A 20,589-nucleotide genomic window follows, 5' to 3' on the forward strand; every position below is an offset into this window, starting at 1 on the left:
TAAAAGAGAGTTTAATTTTGGAGCCTTAAAACAGGGATGTCAAACGTACCAAACAACGAGAGCCAGAATTGGCCCGTCAAAGGTCCAGCCCGGCGTGCTTTGCAGAGAAGGGCGGCTTAAATTTAACTTTTCATTAAGTAAGAATCACAAGACTCCAAACTGTTAATGTCTCCTGGGCCTGAGGTCCTACTGACAAAGGCTTTATCCTCAGGCTGCCACATCCCAATAAAAGTAACAGATAAAGCACTAAATAACAGAAAAGTTTGTTTTGTCTTTATAGATGAACCATATCAAATATCATTTGTAATGTCAGTACTTTTTTGTGATTTTATGGATCCATTTCTTACAGTGTGGTTTAAATCCTGAGCAGACATGCTGATGGGTTTCTTTGAGTTATCACTGCACTTTTCTCTGAGTTGATTACATTTGAAGAAAAGGAACAGTTTGAAGACGTTTTGGTCCGAGCCTCCTGCGTTAAACTAAAATGAGTTTGACGTTCCTGCTTTAAAAGAAGTAAACATGGAAACCATCTGAGGTCACGTTGCCTCAAACGTCTCACGTGTCAGCAGCAACATTTTCAGACGTTACATAAAAAGCAGAAATAAAAGAGTGAGCGACGTCCCCGAGGCGGCCTCTGTTTACAGCTGACTGTTCAGTAATTTAAATAAAAAAATAAACATTTCTGTCCAAGTGAAATATCGCTTTATGAAAGCAGAATGAAGTGATGCATATTAAGGTCTAAGAAGTGTACAAAAACTATGAAAAATATTATGTGGCCTGAAAAAAGGAGTTTTGTGTTTGTCTGTGAGTCTTTTGCAATGAATATATGACAATGAAAGTAAAGTTTAGTACAAAATATGGCCAAAAAATGAATTTAAAGGGATATATCACTTTGATTTTAAGGTGGAATTTTAGTTATGTTATATTATAAATTAATGGAAAAGTTTGTAGATTACAGATTATTATAAGTAGCAGAAAGTAAAATAATATAATTTTCTGTTATTGTTTGATCTAAAGTCTTATAATGATTGTATTACTTGAGAAAAGTGACATAACCCTTTAACCTGAGCGAAAACCAGGGTTACAGAGACTGTTACAGAGCAGGCGGCGTGCGAGATAATACTGGTTTATTACTCCAAGTTTAAAATAGTCACATTTATTGTTTTATTCATGAATTTAAGAGAACTACATTTATCTCTTCACTCTTGGTGCTAAGTTGCAAATATCGTTGTAAAAATCATCTTAAAGCCGTTTACTTGTTACAAAAGAAGAACAGAGCTCTGTTTTCATGAAAACGTGGTCAAATAAATCTTGAAGTTACTCGATTCAGTAGCACCTCCTGTATTTTCTGTGAACTTTACTTGTCAGAAGGCCAGATGCATAAAAGTTGCACATGCAGACTGTTCTGGATTGAGTGCTCTGCTTTCTTTGAGCAAACTTGGCAGCACTACCATTTCTTTTCTCTTATCTTTCAGAGTTGATGGTCTCATTACAGTTTTCATTAGATTTTTCTTAGTGAGATCACCAAATTGCTGTTCTTCATTGGTGTTTTTTTACCTGCCAAAGTAACTCGAGAATTAACAGAGAATTTAAATGCAAATGTTGAATTAAGGAAGCGTCTACAGTTAAAGACAAGAGTGCAAATTATGCTTGTGTACATGCATGCAATTTCACAGTAATTAAGACTTTAGAGAGCGGGACCATGCATGCACACAGAGCTTTATAAGCTGTGTATAGACACAATTTTTGTCGTATCTACACAGACTTTTAGGAATCTGTTTGCTGTTTTCCTTTTCTAAAGTCTCACTGTGGTGCCAGTTTGTGGAAATTCAGAAACAGCAGGAAATCATCCTTTTATGATGCTTTTTTCCTTTTAACTTCAACCAGCGGTCATTAAGAGGGAGCCATTCGAATTACAGGGTAGTAATGATGCTTTAGTTACCCCCAAAACAGGCCTGAGCTCCTGATCACCATCTTCAACAAGATCAGGATAATTAAAGGCTGGTTTTATTTGTAACAGCATTCATGTGATGTATTCTGTGTGAATCTGGTGTCTCACAAATGTTTCTCAGTGTTTCCTTTTTAACTTTAGTCCTACATAAAATGCTGCTAACCTCTGTATGTTTTTCCAACTTTGAATCCTTGCAAGGATCATTGCTGCAGGTAATTACTGTAGAGGATTCAGATGCTCTTTAAAATATACATCAGCTTCTTTCTGTCTAAAGAGGAAGTTTCAAGGACTTTGTATGATTTTTACAAGAAACCAAACCTCAGTCCCACAAAGAGTGAAGAGGATTTTCTTACGTTTTTTTTTTTTTCAAATTTCATCCAATAATAAATATTAGATTGCATATTTGCTGATATTATTGTCCCGCCTAAGAACAATCTAAATTGCTTGAGCTGCACAGACACCTGGTTTGCTCAGTGATGTATTTAATGAAGAGCACAGAGGATTTTGTACAGTCTCAAACCGAGTTATGTTGGTAAAGCTCTACCATGACCAGTGTTTATTAGTGAGAGTTTTTCATTACCATTTTATAAATCTTTAAAATTCTGAAATCCTGATTCACGACTTTCTGTGAATGAGTTTGAATGTAACAGTTTCAAATGTAACTGATTTCAGTAAATATATTCTCACTCCAGCGATAACTACAAATATATCTGCCATCTCCTGTTTTTGGTCTTCACTTGGTTTTAAAAGACGCTGCGTTGTGCGCTTCAGGAGGCCAGTGAATCTGCATGTTATTAATGTGTGACGCTCTAAAGGTCCGATGCCTTGTTCCTGTACATACTCAAGAGCCATGTCCTGTATGTAACGACGATGCTGGTTTTTAAGTCTGATTTTGTTAACGTGACCAATAAAATTGCTGTTGTTTTTAATGCAGGGTGCTGCTCTCTGTGTTTATTTAGCAGTTCAACTTCTGCTGGACCTCATTTGCATTTCATCAGGTTCAGAGGTGAGAAAACATCCTGCAGATTACGCTCCCACACTGGTGTTACTGCACAATCAGAGGGAGACTTCCTCTATCTCCTGGTTAAACTTAGAAAAACTCTTTCCAACTTCAATTCAACTTATTTAAATCAAACATAACAACAACCTTAAACAGTGGTGAGTATCAGACATAGACTGTGAAAGATGGACGAAGCCACCATGACGCAACCACACGGTTTGTGAAGTCACATCTTGGATGTTTTGTCAGTTACTATCACATAGTTCTGAAATCAGACCTGATGAGGGCTTGAGCTGTCCCTGAGTAAGGGTAAACCCCACTTTCTACTCGTTTTTTACTTTAAGACCATGATTTGCTAAATTTGCATGACTGAATTCAATAGGATAGGACAGATGAAACAATAGGAAAATCTGAAAAGCCCCCTGCTGACCATTAGAAAGAATCCCAGTTTAAGGCAGCTATGCACTGGCTTCACTTTTCTGACCTGGAAGCTGTGGCCAAGGCACCGGCATGTTGTTAAATAGTCACAGATTAATAAAATTCCCAAATTTTACTGACTAAAACTGGAGTAAGGCCTTCTTGCACCAAAACTATAAGCACAGCAAAGAGGTCCACTTCAGTAACTTGAATAAGCTGAGGTGAAGCCTGGCAGACAGCTACCAGCTACAGCTGCCTGTGTGAGCATGTGCAGTGCAAACGTTCAAGTCCTTATAAAATTCAAATGGGTGGCTCCTGTTAAGAACGTTAAGATAAAATGAAAATAATTGTGACTCATACAGTTGTCAGGTAGTTAGAAAATAGCTATAGACACTAAAGCTGTAGGGTTCGATGTTTTAACATGGGAGTCTGTGGAGACTGACCTGCTTTTACAGCCAGCCTCCAGTGGCCTCCTCTGCAGTTTCTGTTACTCCATCTTGGCTTAACTTTACACCTTTGAAGGTTGCAGCTTTTTAAAGACCCACACATCATCATCATCATAGTGTAAATGGTATCCCAAATGGTGTAGGCTTCACATCAGCTCTCTGGGAAAAACGGCAAAAAATATTTCTTGTTAATCATTCATCTCACAAAAGGATATGATATCATGCAGATAAAACCTGGCTGTGTAAAAACAAAATAGAAGGCCTTATAGAAGGGAACCAGTTTAAACTCTAATTGTGTTCATTGTTGTAAAGCGATGCAATTAACATCTACACTGTAATGGTAAGTACGCAATAGGAGCTTAAGTGAAACGCCTGCAGATCTAACCACTGCAGTGGTTTTCATATTTAAACTCCGCCCTTCAAGTGTCCGAGTGTCCCGGCTGAGCTGGTTGTGACTTATTTTTAGATTTTTAAAAACTGACTTTGCTCTTTAGCATTAAATTCTATTTTCTAGTCTGTCTCCAGCACTGTCTCATTGTTATTACTGTCCGTCTTTAAACTGGGTTCCTTTTTGTTTAAAGCTGCATGATGTCTTGTTTTGTCTCCTCTTGTTTTTGTTTCTTGTCCTTTTTATTATTTCTCTGTTTGTTAAGTGTTACTGCTCTGGAGTCAGATGAATCCCCAGTCAGCATGACTCATAAATGTCACAGATTATTGTTTTCCACAAGACAAAATGAGAACCTTGCCTATCTTTCTACCCACACAGGAGCATTAGTAAAGACCCCCTGATGATCTAAAGGTAAGTATGCCTCACGCAGAACCTCTCATTAAATTTAATAGGAGAAACATCAGATGAATCTGACTGAGCTGTGAGTTTTGATTTTCAGACACTGATTTATGTCCCTGTCACTCCCACTCACTCTTTTTTTACTGTCCTCTTCTGGCTGCCATTTACATCCCAACAAAGCAAAACATAAAGGCTGTTTATGTGGTGTTAAACTAAAACTATAACTTTTAAAATATCCTGAAATAAATGGAAACAGACATCAAGGAGAAAGCAGCTCTGTTCATTTTATGAATTTTAAAGAGGAGGAAGTCAAAGCATGGAGGAAACTGTGTGCTGACAACACAGTTAGGGGCAGTTAAGAGAGAGCACAGACAACATCTTAGAGCGTCATACCTCACAGTCCAAACTCTAATGAGCTCAAATGGGTAAACTCAGTTTTTTATTTTATAAGAACACCATGCAGCCATTCCTGTGTTGGCTTTTCGAAGTCAGTTCAGTGCTGAGCTAGCTTGGTTAGTGTGCTGTTTCCACAAACAACATGGATACAATGCACACACAAGAGCTGCTAATTAGTGGTGAATAAGTGCTGCACAAACACATCAAATGAAGTGAAAAAATTCAGTTCAGGGACTCCAAGCAGTGAACTTGAGGACACACAGACCCCTAATTTAAAAACCTAAATAAAATGTAATACACCTCACATTTGTTTTGAAAAGAGAAACAATCCTTAGATCTCAAAAATTATTTTTGTAAACAACAACAACAACAACAACAACAAGGGCTGCTGCTGTGAATTTGGATATTTAAACACGGAAATGACTCACTTTTAGGGACAGCCTCAAGTGGTCATTAGAGGAGCTGCAGTTTGTTTGAGCAAGTTTTGGTCCACAAAAATCTGCCTGCAGGTAGAAAAATGGGCTCATAGAAACATTGGGCCTCATAATAATTATTATGTTCTCTACTTATGAACCAGAGAAAACCCCAATACTCCATGGAGTCCCCCAAAGAGCAATCCTTGAGCCTCTGTTGTCTTTGCATGCTACCTTGAAAGGAAAATCATTCAAGAATACAAGGCCACTTATCATAGCTATGCTAATGACACCCAGATTTATTTGGCTGTCTCACAAACGACTTTGATCCTGCCTTGAAACACTAGAAGTCTGGATGCAACACAATTTCCTTCAATTAAAAAGAGACATGTTTAAAACAAAGATGCACAGTTGCAACTTAGTTCACACTTTGAATCTACAGCCTGAATCCATGTGATAAATGTTAGTGTGATCACTACCTTAGTTTCACTGACGATATCAGGGCTGTAACATTTTTGTCATCTCAGACAGATACACGTTCCAGTGCAATCTCAGCAGGAAGCTTATTCGTGCCTTTACTTATTAAAAAAACACGACCATTGGATAGTTAGTTAGTTCAAAATACTGCTACAAGAATTTTAAGTAAAACCAGGAATGACATCACTGTGATTCTCTGCTCCCTGTGTTTGTTTCCAGAATTGAATAAAAAATATTGCTTATTGCCAGAATTATTTAGAATAAATACAAAATATCTAAAATATTAATCAGTTCATCCAGGGCTGCTGGGCAAAAGGCAGGGTACACCATGCACAGGTGACCTGTCTATCACATAGAGACACAGTGAGCCACGGGGGATGAGAAATGAGCCTCGTGGTTCTAGAGCCACTGATCTTCACCAGCTTTTCACCTTATATTTTAGCCATGAATCGTTTTCTTTACATGACTTTTCTTCTCTTCAAGAAACCAGCGCGGTAAGAAAAAGTTGGTCCACAAACTTCCTCTTTAGGTATGTATTGTTCATTAGTTTCAGCTCAACAAGCTGTTATTTCCCCTGCAGACAGGCGACAAACAGCCATCTCCAGTCCTCCTTTATCTGCCCAGGGAATGCTGAGAGGTAAATATAGCACAGGAAGCTGATGCTCTGGTCACAGCAGTGCTCCATCTCAGGTGCTCGTTAGAAGATAAACAAAAAAAAGCACACAGTGTGAGACAGAAAAGGCCTGAAAACACAGAGTTTATAACAAGCTGTTTAAACTCCGCAATCTGATGCTGAAGAAAAACATCATCTCAGTCTGCAACCACGGTGACAGAGCCTCTGTTAAACTGAATGATAATGTCAGTATGCTAATACTGATGTTTGACAGCTCAGAGGTTGGAAATTAAGTGTCAGTGCCACAACTGCAGTTCCTCTGCTGGCCACTTGAGGCTGCCTCCAACAGTGAGTCAGCATCAATGACTGGCAGCATCCACGGTCTCCCACGTGAAAGTGTCCAACCTTACAGCTAAAATAAACTGTTTTACAGCCTGACGTTGAAACTGTTTTAGACTCCATGAATGCAGTTTACCTTCTTAAAAACTTTGAGATGTGAACTCATTATTTTTAAAATTATTAAAACTTTAAAAATTTTAGGCGTGTGGCTGCTTTGGTCGAGTCGGGAGACACGGATCTCGACCTTAAGATCCCGATCATGCTGTTGGTGCCTCTGAGAACATTTTATTACCAATAATATGATTTGCTGTATAGTTAGTTGTACTGAGTAGTTAGGTGAGTAATTTTACACTATGAGTCAGATTGTGTTTGTCTGTGAATGCACCTGTACAGTTTTAGCTGGCCAAGCCAGCTCGCACTAATTGATAAATAAAAGAAAATATGACCAAAACCCAAATTCCTGATTACTGTCCAGTACCAACACAGTAGCTACTGTAGAGGATGCAACAGTGAGTATGTCCATCTTTGATGTGCAGTTTATAAAAAAAATTCAGCAACAAAAACCAGAGCATCTAGTCAAATGGTTTTTATTCAGTATATATTTTACTGAGATAATTAAATAGACTTGTTTCAATTGACAACAATCCAAACACAAATAAAGAACCATGTTTCAGTTTTCTTTAATATTTTCACATCAAAAATGAAAAAGAAGAAGCACTCTTTTATTAATAAACTGGTAGATGGAGTTTGATGGGATCTATTATTTAGGAAGCAAAGGGTAGGGGGAGGGGTTTTCACTCGTACGTGCTTTCAGATTTAAGCATCTCGGTGGTTCTGCTTCTCTGACGGCAGCTTTGTTGATCAAAGCTGAGATTTTTCATTTATGCAGTAATCTCCAGACTCGCAGATCTCGCCCTGCAGCCAAATGTCACCTCATTACTTCACAAAATAATACTGCTCAGCAATGTTCAGATGTCAGTATGAAAGACAAAATATGAGTTTATTATGCATAATGGCATAAACCTTCATCTGTCTGGCATTGTTCTTTTAGGGGCTCTTTTACATTGAAGCAACTTTTTTATTTCAAAGTCATGGATATTTGAGACCGCAGTAACTGGGTTTCTGTTATGTGAATTTGCATCCAAAAGATTTAATTCATATGAAATGAGCAATCAGAAAACAAACCCTCCTTCTCAAAAAGAGAAAAATGAAAATCTTCAGGCCACAAACACGGATGAAACCAAACCCTCAGAGAGGAGAAGGGGGCTGCTATCGGCCGCAGGAAAAGATGCTGATGTAAGTAATAAACAGGAAGTAGAAAAACTTGAAACAATCCAGGGTACTACATGAACATGTCATCGTAGCCAGGAGGGGGCATGTGGTCTGGATCCGGCCTAAAAAACAAAAAACAAGAGAAACACACAGAGCTGTTGTTACTGTAGCCAGTGGAAGGTGGGTGGTTCGATCCCTGACTCCTGCTGTGCACACGTCTTAAATCTACTTGGGCAAGGATCGAGTGTGAATGTGTCAGAGTGTGAGTGGGAATGTGAGTCCAGAGATTGGACACAGATAAAGGCACTGTATGAATGTGTGTGTGATTTAGTGAATGAGGAGTAACCAAGTGCTCAACTGAGTAAAAAGGTGCTGGCCCATTCACCATTTACTGTCATATTGTCACATTTTGTCATATTTTTATTTTGACTCCTGGTGTTCAGGCTGAGGCCTGCAGGGCAGGGTTAGGTAATGGAGCAAATACAATGGCTGCCGATTGGAGTCCACTGCCTGCTGTTGGACTGATTTTTGCTATTTTATTTGGAAAAGTTTTTGCTGTGTCTCCTTTATAATTCAAGTTAATGCACAGTCAACCTCGAAAGCACAAATGTTCTTGTTGCACTGATTTCAGTTGTTCACAACACACAGCAGAGGCTCCAAGGACAATTAAACAGTCTTTAGTGCTTTCTGCCCTTTGTTTGGGCCTGAAAAGCAGATTAAATTCATAACAGAAGCAGATTAAAAAACTGTGTGTATGCACTTCTGCACACTCATCATTTCACAGCACTTAAGGCTGCAAACAGAGGCATCCTTCATCTGATTATTTTCCTTATGGTTGTTTCATTTGTCAGTTTCATCTACATCAGTTTGGAGCTAAATAAATGCCAAGCAGGTGATTTTGCTTTGCTTCATTGCATTTGCTGAAAATGCTGCTGGGGACTCCTCTGTCTCTCCCGCAGGAACTTGAGCTGGACGGTCACGGCTGTTGGACTGACACCGAGCGACTGGAACTTTAAACACACAATCTTACTACAGAACTTAGATGTTTTTTTTCTTTTCCAGGACAAGAGGCAACCTTTACTTGTTTATTAAGTCTAGTTTATTAGTCTATTTAGTTACAGAGTCACTAAAATCTGTGTCTATAAATGAGGCACAGGGGGCACTTTTTTTTCTTCAAAGCTGCTTTCAATTTTCTCGTTTGTTCTGTGAAGAATATATCTTTCAGAGGAGTAAATTATATAGATCTAAGATGTTGTAACCATTATAAGCCAAGAGTCAAGAGCTGCCTCCATTATGTAAGGTGGCTCCTCAAAACTCTTTAAATTGCTAAAATGGAGAGGCCATCTGGTATTACTGAGATTAAAATGGGTGCAGCTTTGTTGTGTTGCATTTCTGCTGCACTAAATCTGGTGGAGCTGCAGCTGGGAATTTACAAAAAAAGCTTTAATAAGATCACTGACTGATTTAATGCTGCTCTTGGATTTTTGATCAAGTCAAAAGATAACAATTTTATTTTATGTCAGAAATTTAAAGTGTCTTTGACCCTTTGAGAGGTTCAGCGGAGCCTCACAGCTGAGGAGCTGTTACAGCCTGAATTAGTGCAGACAGATGGAGGCGCGCATGTGTGTGTGTCTCACCCTGGTCTGTGACGTCCGATGGGTCCAAACGGATCGAAGCGAGCTCCTGGGGGAACGGCTCCAGGAGGCAGAATGTCTGGTATCCCACTAGACGGGTCAAAGCCAGAGCGAGGATAACCTGACCTCAAGGGGTCGACTATCATCCCACCACCTCCGCGAGACCTGAGGAGGGGAGGCAGAGTTCAGAGATTCAAGAGAAGGACACGTGTCAGCTGGTTTTGTTCACTTTATTCTAAAATCCAACTGAAGTGTCAAAGATAAACAGGCTACAGGTTTTATCTGAAAGTGTTTAAAAATAAGTCACTAGTTAAGTAACAGTAATGCTATTATGACATAAAAAAAAAAATCCTAAACAAGTTGTACTTTCATGATTGTAATGGATGATGACGGGGCTAAAAACCACCCACCGCGGAGCGGTGATTTCCAAAGTATTATCCAGCTTACACCACGCTCGACATCTAAACAAGACTTTCAAAAACAGACGTCATAAAGAGCTCTAATGGCCAGAAGGAGACGACTCCTGGTGGTCATAAAGACGTCTGTGGGAAAACGGCACTGGGCTGTTGGTCCTCACTCTGAGACCTCATTAAACACTTTCCAGTAGATTTCATGGGCTGAGTCGCTGTTTCAGGTCATACTGAATAAAACAGGGAGATCATTTTGTAAATTATGGTCACTTTTAAAGAACAATAGGACTGTCCAGCGTTCACCCATTACCTTCAGATTTGTCTGTTACTCTCATTAACCTTGCTAGTCACATCTGGTTACACAACACCAAGTGGTGACAGCAAAAATACTTAGGGTGAGGTTTTAAGAGTGGGTGATGTCACATCAACTATGTCCATCTTTTATAACATCTATACTGTAAAAAAACACAATGTGCCATCAGCCGCCTTCTGGACGGGCTAAATTTAGTCTCTAAAAACAATGAAGCACAAACATAAGCACAGCAAAGCAAGACAAGCATGGAGCAACTAAGACTGCAGGTCTGTTTTAACCAGATTTTTAGTTTACATGGAAGCAAAGAGTCCCTGAATCATATATAGTGAGACTTGTAGAGATCTTTTAAAATTTTAATATCGTTTTCTGACTAAAATATGTTTGATTTTGAACGCTGTATGCCAAGCAATAGCCCTCTATATGAGATTTATACTGCTGCCACTACCCAGACTTATTGTAGATGTGTAATGCCTGCATACTCCTGGGGTAAAAATAGCAGTCATTAAAGGGCAGCGCTCAACAAAAACTTGGGTTTGATTATTTTGCTTTACTTACACATTACGGATATTTTAACAAGCTGATACTTAAAGCTACACATGGGGAAACAAGGGGTTCAGATTAACCTTCAGTGATTTAAAAAGTGTCCTGGTGGAAGGTACTTCAATACAAAGCTTGTGTTAGCACAATAGAAAAGCTCGAGCTGATAAAAAATTAATGTTAAAACTAAACTTAGATTCTGAGTCTGTAGCTGCTTTTTCTTTGTCATCTTTTCTGCGACTCTCTGACATCTGAGCTTAAAGCTTCGCTTTCAGATGGACACGCGCCAGTAATCCAGAGCTGTCCGCTGCTGTGAGGGCCGACTGTTCATCCCCAAATCCCAGATTAGGGAAAACCCAGGAGAACGCTTAAATGTATATCTGAGATTGATTTCCATAAACAGATTTAAAGGATTTAAACATGACAGGAAGAGACAGACTCACCCAAAGGGATCCAGATCTGCTCCTCCAGCAGCAAACGGAGGAACCATGGGGCCGGGCCTGAAACACGCACACACACACACACACACACACACACACACACATCTGTAAACTTCAAAACCAGTTAAATACAGGATCAGTCTAACATCGTTTCACAATGGAAAACAAACTACAACAGCTACAAATAAGTGTCAAATACGTGAAACACAACTAACGATCTTCTTCACCAACATCTAATAAAAATAAATACTTTATTTATGCTCAAAATTCACCATTGCAGGAGCGAAAACATTAAAAACACCTTACAATAAAAGTAAAATTATAAAAATGTAAAAATCGTATATCATACAATGAGCAGCTTAAATGTAAAACCAATGTGTTATGAGGTGGCAAAGACTTTTTCTGAGGAGATAAAAGAGTGAGAAAAATGAGTTCAGCTGCATGTCTGCCAAGTGGTGCAGAGGATGGTCTGGGTCCATTAATTATCCATAGCCATTTACCACACACAGCCACGGTCATTTGGAGGCCCTTCGTCAGTTGAGACATCTCAAGTGTGGTGATTCAAACTGAATTCAATGCTATGACTCTCAGGCATGTTAATGCATTCCACCAGCATGCACTTTACTATTCACGCCACTGAAATGCTCCTTCGCAGCAGCGTGTTCGAGATGAGACTACTTTTCAATCACAACTAGTGCAATCCCTCCACATTTCTGGTCGCTGCCATGACAACATCTGCAAGGAGCACATCAAACCCCACTAACGGTGTTCCCTCTGAGTCTTAATCAGCTCACTGAGCTCGTCCATATTACTAAGTGCCTCACATTCCCCACGATAATCAGTGGGACAGTTCCTGCACTGAAACCCCGGCATTGGTCCTCTGGGATAATAGTAGGACTTACTTCAGGCAGTCAAACTGTCAGGACAACCAGAAGGTGAAGATTCTCAGAGTGAAACGTGAAGAAAAGTCTCTGGTGGACTTGATAAGTCTTGATTTTGTAAGACTTGCAAAAAGAGCTCCTTGATGAATGCTCAATCATCCAGGTAAGTAAATCCCCAAAAGTTGATTCCGTTCATCTGGACGAAGCTTTTTCAGTGGGAGAAACATTTCATCACTCATCCAAGTGACTTCTTCATTCTCAGCTGACTGCAGGTTCCACAATCTTATAAACAGTACACTTGCATTTGCATTTGGGAGGTCAGTTCCTTGATCATTAATATGCAAATTCTCAAGGAGGGGGCCTAAGGGTACATCTGTCACCATCTTACAATGCTGTGATTGCAGCCATTCCCCAACTCTCTGTGAATGGTACTCATGGCCATTGATCATTGGCTTTGATCAGTGGTTGTTGATCAATGGTCATGAGAATTTACATATTAATGATCAATTAACGGACCTCCCAGCTAATTATTCGAAACGAAACATTTCTCCCACTGAAAACGCTACGTCCAGATGAACAGAATCAACTTTTGGGGACTTGCAAAAAGAGCTGTGCGAGATGACCATATTAGGGAAATTTTCTCTTAGTGACATCATTTAGAGCAAAGAGTAGAAAAAACAGATTAGTTGTCATTTAGAGTGGTCTGAAGGCTGTACTTAGTTGTACATACACTGACCTCATATAATTCGAACATTCCCTTTCGAGGCTTGTTTGAGAGGACTGAATCTGGTTCTTTTTAGAATTTAAAAATGCTCCGACGTTTCACTCAACTTCGATAGTTGATGTAGAATAAATTTAGTTTTATTGCATTTTGAATGCAGGATATTGATGTCCATTCGACAATCGCTAGCTGGTTTATTATTTTACACAAATAATTTCATTATTGATTATTAAAGTATTCTGATTCTGGTATATTTAAAAGAATGCAAAAAACTTAAAAACATTATTTTTTAAAGGCTTCCCAAATGTGAAAACTTTACTTCAGCTTATGGGAGACTGAAGCACTGAGGAGACACAGTAAAGGAGTTGTTAGCACTGTCACCTCACAACAGCAAGGTTTCTGGTTCAAATCCCAGCTGGACTTTAAAGGGCGTTGAGTGGTCAGTAAAAAGCAACACATTTTAAGAATCTGTGACTTTAACTTTTGAAAACTAATTCCGATTCTCTAACATTTCATAGATGTTTGGGGGGTAACAGTTTCCATCTTAACAAAAACATGTTATCTATTGATTTTCTCATTCTCATTTTTTTATTTATCCTACAATCATTATTTCACTTTAACTGGATCCTGCAGCTTAAAATCATCAATGACTAACGCCACTTATAAAAGACAGTTGCTCTAAGAGTAACTTTAAAAGAAAAGAAAAAACAAAACAAAACACAGGCATGCTTGATTCAGCTTCTAGTAAGACTGGTGGAGAGTCCCACATCTGATACTTCCAACCTTCAGGTGTTCAGGTTCATTTCTGTCGTCTCTGCCCCCTCCTTTGTCTTTCCTCTTTCTACTCGCTTTTAACTCAGTTTTTGTTTTGCCATCATTCTGCTTGTTTCTCTGTATCTTTGTCGTTTTCTTACTTTCTCTCTATTATCTTGGTCTGTTCTCCCCCCGTACTCTCCTCTTAACTTTTACTTTCTCCCCATCTCCGTCACCGTTTCTCATCCTCATCTCCCTCCCCCTCTGTCTGCCCCTCTCTCGGGACAAGGAGGCGACAGCAGCGAGGTCGATAAAGTGCTGACATCATCTCGCAACTCATCTGAGCGGGTCATGGCTAAGAGGACGGGGGAGGAAGAGGAGGAGGAGGGAGATGAGATGAGGAGTGAAAGTCAGAGTGATTCTGTCTTGCAGCTCTCGCTCACACACATGTGCTCATGTTTCCATCACTTCAGACGACGTTACACTGACTTCATTTCCAGGACGGCCCACATAACCACATTTAACATTACAGTACAAAATGCGCATTTTTATCTAAAATGCTGCCATAATTTAAATTTCAAGTCACTTTTAGTGCATGTTAAAGATTTTCATGTTTACTATAAATAAACAATGAACAAATAAAAAAAACAAAACAACCCTTCTCTCTTCAGCTTTTGAATAGTGCTATCAGACATCACCCATTAAAACACCAGTATGTGCCAATGCACTGGTGTTTCTTAAAGTTAACTAGTTTAGCTTAGCGGGCTAGTGAACTACCTCTGCAGAGATGGACTAAAGTGAAATTCATATAAGGGACTGTTTGGTTTATTCTTACTTTATTCTGACTAATGGTTTCCTGCTAACATGGATAAATTGCACTCCATCTTATTTCACAAAATACATTTTTTTAAAAAGAGATAGCTAATTTGTCCAAACTAACTTTGCTTATTTGCTACATCTACCTGCCATTTTTCTATTACTACACTATAACATTGATTGTTACACACTAACCAGATTTTTGCAGAGGAGCTAAATTCAGTTAGCATCATCTAACCACCCTGTGTTGGCTTTGCTTTGTGTCACACTGAATGATTAAAATAAATACTGTTCTAGACAGAAGAAGCTGATGCCACAACAATCTTTTCCACCAAAAAAAACCCAAAAAAAACAGGAGCACTTTGTTAAAAAAATATTTTTAAACACTTTTAAATGGAGTTTAATTCATTTTTTAAGTAGTTTTTAGTTTTTCAAACACGTAGAATTATCAGGAAAATGCCTAGACATCTGTTAAACGAGGTAGACTCCCTGCCTTAACTATATGCTGAGTAATCATGCTTACTTATAGTCACCCCCAAAGGTCCATTTTTTAGTAAGGAAAAAACTCAAAGACATGGTGACAGCCCTGACCTCAGCAAACACTTTCTGGTACCTCAATCAGCAGTTTCAGGTCAAACTGATTAAAACATGAATTTATTTGGTAATTTGTTATGGAAATTCAAATTTTCAGAATTGATGATTATCCAGGTTATGTTCACTAGGTAATGACAGGTTGTTAACCTGTGAGACGACGATATCCCCGGCTTATAAGTCAGATACACTCCTGCCTTATCACGTCTGTTTCAAAATACAGAGATGGTGATGGCAAAAATCCTTAACTCAAGGCCTCATAAAGAGACTTCACAAACCAGAGAGTGGCTCCATCCATCTTTGATACTGTCTATAGCCAGTACCATGGATCATCTTATTTAATGTAATTTGGCAAGCTACATAAAATAGTGCAGCGTAATAGTCCAGGACAGGTGCAGTATATCATCCCTGCTTTGGCTAATGGCCGCTTGCTTGCGGACTGTGAACAAATATAAGAAGGAGAGTGATGACTACAGTGTTTCACTAGGAGCCTTCAAACCTTTTTTCTTTACAACACTGTGTCTGTACTTACTGCTCTCTGACTTGCCTCACCCTAACCTTACTCAACCCTTCTCCTTAGCCCACCCTTACACCAAGTGTTCAGCCCAAAATTTAATAATTTACATTATGGCGACTTTTTGTTTGTCCCTGAAACGAAGCAAAGTCTCCACAAGGTGACTGCGAAGTCTACGTCCCAAAAACACAAGAGCACACAAAGACACACAAAGACACACACACTTTATTTGTCAGCTCAACGTCTGTTACTTTTTCTCCCTGCTGTAAATATTGTATAGAGGATACTACAAAGACAAAGACTCTCACACACACACACACACACACACACACACACACACACACACACACACTTCAGAGTATATTACACTCACATTCCCTCTCATTCCCTGGACATTTACCAGAACGTTAAACTAAGTCTTTCCTCTAAAATTAAATAATTACTTTATGGGAACTTACTTTGTGTCCCCAGAAGGGAATGTGTAAACAGATTTAGGTCCCTGAACATGAGTAATACACACACACACACACACACACACACACACACACACACACACACACACACTGCCTGAGCTCTGTCCTCATTTACCAACAGATGCTCTGTCTAGACTTATTACAAGCCACAATCTCAGCACATCCAGAGGTGTGTGTGTGTGTGTGTGTGTATCAAATGCCAAAATGTCAGTCATAAATATTAATAACACGAGGCTCTGATGCCATGAAAATGTTAAGGATTACAACTTGTTGGTTGTTCATTGATTTTCTGTCATGTAGTTCTTTCCAAGTCTGCAAAGTGCAAACAAATCTAAAAACGTTCAAGGTTAAACTGGACTTTTAGACTGTTCTAATTTATTAAGTGAGTGGGCCATGCACATTAATGCACACAGAACAGGAAAATCTGAACAGTCCAGACTGCCAATGAATAGACTAAACTATATTCAGTCTGAGTAACACTAGAAATACCACAAATATAAGGTTAAAACTTCATGAATGTACATAAGATTAATTACTTGATCCTATGCTGGTGGGAGAACCTCATTAATGAGCACAAGTAGGTGGATATAGAAAAATTAGCAAGTAAGGCATTCTTTATTATCTCTATTTGACTCGTAGTTTCAGGCAGTATCCTCTTTTTTCCACAAATGCAAAAGAGAGAGAAACCAGGAAAATTACAAATATGTAACTGCGTGTCACACGTGACAATATTTGCCTCTAAAATGTACATATTTAATGATAAGTTTATGAATAAATCTGAGTTTTGTGGTAAAGTTTTGCATGCACAGTTTATATCATCACCAACCAGTGAGGGTGTGTCCCCTGGCGAGGATTCCTGCTGGGAATGCGGAGGGGGTCACTGTCCTCTCCTCTTCTTCTCTGCTCCTCTTCTTCCTCATCCCGCCGACTCTTCCTCTCTGCTCTCTGTCCTGTCGGTCTGTCCTGGGGGGGCAGCAGCTGAGTCTTCACCTTCTCCGACAAACTGTCTGCATCTTTGAACACACTGCAGAGAAGAGAGATGACTTTATTTATTTTCCAGCTCTATATTTTTATTTTCTGACTACCAGAGTAGCTCAGCATGATTCACAATGCAAAATAATCTTTAGTTATCAAACAAACTGCCCTTCAAGGCCAAACTCCCTTTCAGACAACCTTTTTATAATAGGCTTTCTCCAACAAATAAAAGATTTGAACAACAAGTCGGTGGGGTCAATCTGAGACAACCGTATAAGGCAGGCTGAGGACAAGGCATATTTTATTATTATTTATACAGGATCCAAAATAGTAACACAACAATTAAAATAATCATAACAACATAAGTCAATAGAATAAAAGCTTAATAAAGTAGAGCAGCTCAATAAAATAACCTGTCAAATGTGTGTAGCTGGTCAGTGTTCACGTGGTCGTTGATGTTCACCGTTAAGTCTGACACCTGCTGCGTGCTGGAGTTCTACACACACACACACACACACACACACACACACACACACACACGATCCATTAAAAGGATAGATTAACATGTAGAATAATATCTCAACAAACCAGCAAATAGTAAACTCAACCTAAATCATATTTTCTTAGTTTACACAACTGTGTGTCAGATCTTTGCATAGATCTACATTTCTCCAGTCTTACGGTGCAGTAATACGACCTGTATATGAATGACAAAAACTAAAACTAGCACTGAACTAAACACTAAACTAATCTAAACATTTTAATCGATACAAACTCGACTGGACCGAAAAAAAAATACAAATTTAAAAGTAAAGTGTTTGCGACCTCACCCCTGGCTGCAGTGATGTCTGCTCTGAACAGTAAGATTCAAATTTAGAAAATCAGACTTGATCCCTTTTAAGGCTTTTCATGGATCCCTACATCAGGACTGAAATGCAGGATAAACTGCACAGTCTATGTCAGTTCTCCAATGAAAAAATAATCCAGAGGAAAAATTCTTCTTCTTAAGGGGAGTTATGCAAAGTTTCAGGTTTCTGTTGTCATTAATAGAGAGAAAACCCCCACACACTACCAACATTTTTAAGGCACTATTTTAAATTGCCATTATCTAGAAAACTAATGAGACCAGTCCTACAAATGTTTATGTGCTTACCATCAGATTGAAGATCAAGGTGGAATCAACAGTGATTGCCTTGAGGAGCATTTGGGTGTCACTGTTGTTGGCTTTGTATCGCAGACTGTATAGCTCTTTGTTGTTACTCCAGTCAGCAGGCAGCAGCTCGGACTTCTTATCACTGCTGCGGGCCTGGAGGAAGAAGGTCACAGACGCCGTGAAGACAGATAAAAACCTAAAAGCAGCAGCAGAAACCTGCTTTTTCTTTTCACAATATTTGTTATCAGTATTTGGCCAGTTCACTGCAAATAACAAAACAATACTTAAAATATACAGCAAGAAATATGTGCTATTATTAGATATGACATATACTAATCTCATCACAAAGGTAAGATTGTTGTAAAAAATTGTAAATAAACTGCAGATTCTTGTGTTGCTGCAGTAAAACAGACAAAAACTAGCTAACATAAACAAGATCAACTCTATAATTAAAATGTGACAAAACAAAATTGGTCAATAACGTAAAAATTACACATAATAAAATAAAAAACTAATGTGGAAAAAGTAAATATAACAACAATAATGATACACATAAAAATCCAGTAGAGTGAGTTCATTTTTTAGGTGCATAACAATTTGTCATTATTTATATCTAAAGAAAAAAAAACACCTTTTCACCAAATCATCATGTTCAAAATAAAGAAAAATGTTTCATTTTATAAGTGGGTCACTTACTCTTCCTGTTTACTAAATGGCAGGTGTCATTCCAGAGTGATTTTATATAAAACAATCACAGAGAGATGCCGAACGCTTCCCTTTTCACGTTAAATCCCATTATAAATGCTTCATTTAAAAAAAAAAAAAAAATACTACTGATTACCTGTTGATTTCTGTAAAATGAACATGGGGAGAGGATGGAGGATAGCAAGGCTGCACACTAACACGAATCTGTGTCATAAACTCCCGTGGTGTTTCAGGATGACTGCCCCCAGTGGGTTAGCCAGCTAAAGATGACATGACAGTTTTGGTAAATTGTCGCTCTTAAACCAGATGCCGTCAAACTGAATATCAGCCATGACAGCTGGATTAAAGAAACCGAAAACGCATTTTTCACACTTTTAAATTCTTCGCGTTAACGTCGGCTTCACACAGGAGGTGATGCTTGTTTATGAAGCTATAGCTAATCTACGTTGAATATTACATACAGAACTCCACTGCAAAAACCGACATTTTAAGCATTTACTGGACATTACGGTCCGAAAAACATCGAAAACCACATATAGAGAATCTTTTTGCTAATATTTAATTTGTATTTCTCAATTTGGCGTAAGAATGATGAAAAAAGAAAATATTATCTTCTCCATTATGTGGGATAATTTAACACAAGATTTAGCTAAAATAAGCGAACTCACCTCGTCTCCTGAGCCGATGCACCTGTATCCGTTCTTTACCAGCTCCCAGTGAACAAAACACACAACGGCGTCCTGCGGGCAGGTTATCTTACCTGCGACACAGGTGTACAACACCTCCAAGCCAGCCATGTTTTCCTTCAATCTGCCAACATCGGTACAGTTTCAGGCAAAAGAAATGAAAACGAAAGTCTGGCCAGCAGCTTCACTGAGTCAAGCTGCAGTTCGGTGCCAAGCAACAGGAACCATTTCCGCTTCGCGGCTTTTCAGTTTAAAAGCACCAGAGAGCTGACCAAACGGTACCTATCTGCAAATAAAAATATCCAGTGATATTATGTGAGGTATTAACTTTTTTCATTGCTCTTTATTTCTATTTCATTTATTATTTCTAGCTTCAATTACGTTTCATTTTGATTCGCTCTCAGATTAGGTTTTCTTATTCAGTTTAGTTTTTCTTAGTTTCTGGGTTAGTTTGACTATAATGTGGGGGTATTTGTAAGAGGGAAATTTAGCCGAAGTAATAAAATACACACTCAACACTTCATGTCATGTAGACATGAAGTGTTGCGTTTCTCAGCCTTACAAAACATGTGCACCAATGCACCAAACTAAAATATTTTTCTCGTACCTGGGTTTATTTTTTATTTTGTTTGGGTTAACTGTAATAATGTTGAAATCTTCCCTACTTTAATTCATTACATCTTAATAGAGCCTATACCTCTGTATAACTGTTAATCTAAAGTAGGATTTCTCAAACCCGCGGGCCGGGGGCCACTTGTGACCCACGTCACATCTACTTTGGGCCCATATGTTGACATGAAGAATTATAATGCAATTTGGCCCTTGAACGTATTTATTTATATATATTTATATATTTAAAAATGATTTAATATGAAG

The 20,589-nt window shown here is 38.7% G+C and overlaps 1 protein-coding gene across 1 annotated transcript; it reads right to left on the reverse strand.

The window, feature by feature from the left end:
* Window positions 1-7,410: 7,410 nt before the first annotated feature.
* psmf1 (proteasome inhibitor subunit 1) lies at window positions 7,411-19,945 on the reverse strand. Its single transcript, XM_003451846.3, has 7 exons — window positions 19,696-19,945; window positions 18,323-18,475; window positions 17,583-17,665; window positions 17,021-17,218; window positions 11,449-11,505; window positions 9,749-9,910; window positions 7,411-8,233 (listed from the first exon to the last, which is right to left on the reverse strand). The coding sequence occupies exons 1-7, from the start codon at window positions 19,822-19,824 to the stop codon at window positions 8,182-8,184; spliced, it is 834 nt and encodes a 277-aa protein (XP_003451894.1). The 5' UTR covers window positions 19,825-19,945; the 3' UTR covers window positions 7,411-8,181.
* Between the last annotated feature and the right edge of the window lie 644 nt (window positions 19,946-20,589).

Source organism: Oreochromis niloticus, linkage group LG5 (genome assembly GCF_001858045.2).
Source record: "Oreochromis niloticus isolate F11D_XX linkage group LG5, O_niloticus_UMD_NMBU, whole genome shotgun sequence".
NCBI classification, from domain to species: domain Eukaryota; kingdom Metazoa; phylum Chordata; class Actinopteri; order Cichliformes; family Cichlidae; genus Oreochromis; species Oreochromis niloticus.